Here is a 3110-nt window from a genome sequence, read left to right as displayed (position 1 = left end):
TGATGATTCCCCAAATAGTGGTGTTGGAACTTTGGAAGCCATTGAAGAAGGAAGAAAGAGATGAGGAGAGATGAGGAGAGAGATGAGCAGGTTGTGAATTAACAAGGCAAAAATGGTTCACAAGTAAAGCACGTGCAAGAATTTACCAGTTCTTCCGGTGAAAGCAGGTAAAAGGAGTATTTTTGGCAGACCACCCCCAAAGTTGGGGGTATTTAAAAATAATCCAAAGTTGGGGGTAATAAAAGCGGACCGCCCAAAGTTGGGGGTATTCTGATCCATTTTTCCAAACAATTATAACATAAAGTGTACTTACCTAAACGATAATAGTTTTGCTCCTTTTTTTTTTTTTTTTTTTTGGACATCGGTAAAACTTACAAGAACAAACAAAACAAACAAAACCAACTACAGAGTGACCATAGGTATATGTTCTAGGCGAACATGATTGGCCAGTTCATGCGCCCTCTGAACATGTTGACGATTAGCTTTTATAATTCGACACCATTGGAGTTGATGTCCAAGGGAGCGAATGTCGTTGAGAGTCCATGCAATCGAGATAGGTTGTGTGTCTTGATGAAGTAAACTCCGGACCAGTACTTCAGAATCGGTATAGATCAAAATTTGGCAATAACCTCGAGCTTGAGCCCAAATCAAGGCCCCCAGACAAGCCTGTGCTTCAGCAACCAGTGGTGACTCAGCATAAATGCAGCCTCCTTGTCCTTCTGTAGCTTGAGTGGTAACATGATCCGCAATCCAGGCAATACCAGCAAGAATAGAAGATTTCTTCCAGGAACCATCCACTTGTAAATGTAACTGTGGTACCCCGCAGAAAGCTGACCCAAAATGTGCAAAAAGGAAACCAGGAGGACCTGGAGCCCCATGCAAAGAGCTAGGCCGAGGAATAGGATTAGCCGTAAAAGTGAAGTGCTGCTGAATGCCATTATCCTGGAATGAGCGAAGTAAAGCCAGATCAGGTATTGTCTCGTTGAAAACCTTGTTATTTCGACCCTGCCAAATAGCCCATAAAATAGCCACAAACTCGAGAAGACGAAGACCGTTATATCCATCCTGCTGGTAGAAATAGTGTATCCATGCAATGAGCCAATCTTTAAAGGCCACAAGGGGAGTAGCGTTGGAAATAATACATAGTTTGCTAGTTTGCCAAGCAGCAGTAGCTAGAGAGCAAAATCGGAAGATGTGTTGGCTTGTCTCAGGTTCCAAGTTGCAGCTTGGACACCTATCTGAAATGGCCAGACCACGGTATGAAAGGTTAGCAGCTGTGGCTAACCCGTTGTGGAATAATTTCCAGAGGAAAATTTTCCATTTCGGCATGATGCGCAATCCCCATAGAATCCAAAAAAACTTCGAATTGAGAGGGGGAGTCATGTTGTGGAATAAGTTTTGCTCCTTTGAAGTATATTTTACCATTGTTCATAAAGAACATAGCATAAGATCTATATGCTCTTTTGTCATTTTCAATTTTCCTTCTCTTGACATTGTTGACAAGGTTAGCCACACCAACTTAGCTATAAGCTATACACACTATACACAGATTTGTGCTTTACATTTTCCCACCAAGTAATGTCTTTACTAGATATCTTCTTAGGCAGGATGCTAGAAATTCTCATGACTATACATTCTCGAATCATTCTATATACTTTCTCTGGTCTCCCATCACCATATTCCAATGAACCTCATTCCTTGCCCACCATACATAGTAGACAATAGCTATAATCACTGCTGCTTGGATCTGCTTCTGTACTCAAGACTTGGTACTTCTTCTATTCAGGAGCGGTATCATTTTAGCTAATAGATCTTGATTACTTTTGACTCCTAGCCACTCAAGGACATAGTTCAGTATCCTCCTTACATATAAACACCGAAAGAACAAGTGTTGATGACTCTCAATATAGGCACAACAGAATTTACATTGAGTATCAGATGTGACACCCATTTGGCTTAATCTGTCTGTTGTCTTAAGCCTCTCTTGAATAGCTAGCCAACTTATGATTCTATGCTTTGGAACTTCCAATCTGTTCCGTATCATTTTATCCCAGTATACCATCTCTTTTTCCCCTATGATTTTGTTATACACCTCTTTCACTTTCAGCTGAGACATATTTTGCATTTCAGTTACAGAGTAGTGAACCTTCATAGCCTCTTTGACACTGTATAACTGTTTCCAATACCAAGAGCTATTCTTAGGAGGAGTATACCTCCACCACCCCTCATTTTTGACATACACTGCATGCACCCACTTAATCTACAGGTTGTGTTGCTTTGTTGCAATAGCCCACACATATTTAGCTAGTGCTACTATGTTCCATTCCATGATTCTTCTGAATCCAAGTCCACCTGCTGACTTTGGAGTACACACTTGCTCCCATTTGATGTTCCCTGATGCTACACTGAAATATGATCCAGACCATAGACATGCTCTGCATACCTTCTCTATGTCTTTCAGTACATTGTTAGGCAACATAAACACTTGAGCCCAGTATATGTGAATACTCAACAGCACAGAATTGACCAGCTGGACTCTTCTTGCATATGAGATATTCCTACTGCTCCATATCTTGATCCTTGCACACATCTTAGCTAGAAGATTTTCACACTCAGTAACCCCAATTCTTCTAGCACATATGGGAACCCCAAGATACTTGAAGGGCAACCTACTATGATTAAATCCAGACACCTCTTTGATTCTCTGAATTACTGGTCCTTCTAAATTTGCAGTGTAGAAATCTGATTTCTTCTCATTCACACACATGCCTGATGACTGAGAGAAAAGCTTGAAAGCCTGGAGTAACATATATATTGATTTCTTCTACATTCCATATGGATTTGGGTGTTACAAACGGTATCACCCCAGAATTTCAAAGTGGAAAAGGAAGAAATAATAAAAAATATTATAAGACGATGGCGGAAACATCATCTTATGGGAATATCACTACTACAAGAAATGCATTTGAATAACTAAGTGATAAAATCAACATAAATAAATAGTATGAATAATTAAATTAATTAGATTAATATCCAAATGAGAAAAAAAAAACAACTCTTAAACTAACAAAAATTCTAGGCCTAAACATTTTAATGCTCACATCTCAACC

The 3110-nt window shown here is 39.6% G+C and overlaps 1 protein-coding gene across 1 annotated transcript; it reads right to left on the bottom strand.

Annotated features, from left to right (window-relative positions):
• Positions 1–402: 402 nt before the first annotated feature.
• LOC130591054 (uncharacterized) lies at positions 403–2767 on the bottom strand. Its single transcript, XM_057393949.1, has 3 exons — positions 2444–2767; positions 1927–2173; positions 403–1238 (listed from the first exon to the last, which is right to left on the bottom strand). The coding sequence occupies exons 1-3, from the start codon at positions 2765–2767 to the stop codon at positions 403–405; spliced, it is 1407 nt and encodes a 468-aa protein (XP_057249932.1).
• Positions 2768–3110: the final 343 nt, after the last annotated feature.

Source organism: Beta vulgaris, chromosome 4 (genome assembly GCF_026745355.1).
Source record: "Beta vulgaris subsp. vulgaris cultivar EL10 chromosome 4, EL10.2, whole genome shotgun sequence".
In the NCBI taxonomy this organism is placed as follows: Eukaryota; Viridiplantae; Streptophyta; class Magnoliopsida; order Caryophyllales; family Amaranthaceae; genus Beta; species Beta vulgaris.
The sequence above is the reverse complement of the archived record's forward strand: the minus strand, read 5'-3'. Positions and strand labels throughout refer to the sequence as shown.

Coding starts and splice junctions, on each gene's coding strand:
- LOC130591054 (XM_057393949.1), bottom strand. CDS start 2,767: ATGTGTGTGAATGAGAAGAAATCAGATTTCTACACTGCAAATTTAGAA. Junction 2,174..2,443: donor TACTGAAAGACATAGAGAAG/GTATGCAGAGCA, acceptor TATTGGAAACAG/TTATACAGTGTCAAAGAGGC. Junction 1,239..1,926: donor TGTCACATCTGATACTCAAT/GTAAATTCTGTT, acceptor TGGCCATTTCAG/ATAGGTGTCCAAGCTGCAAC.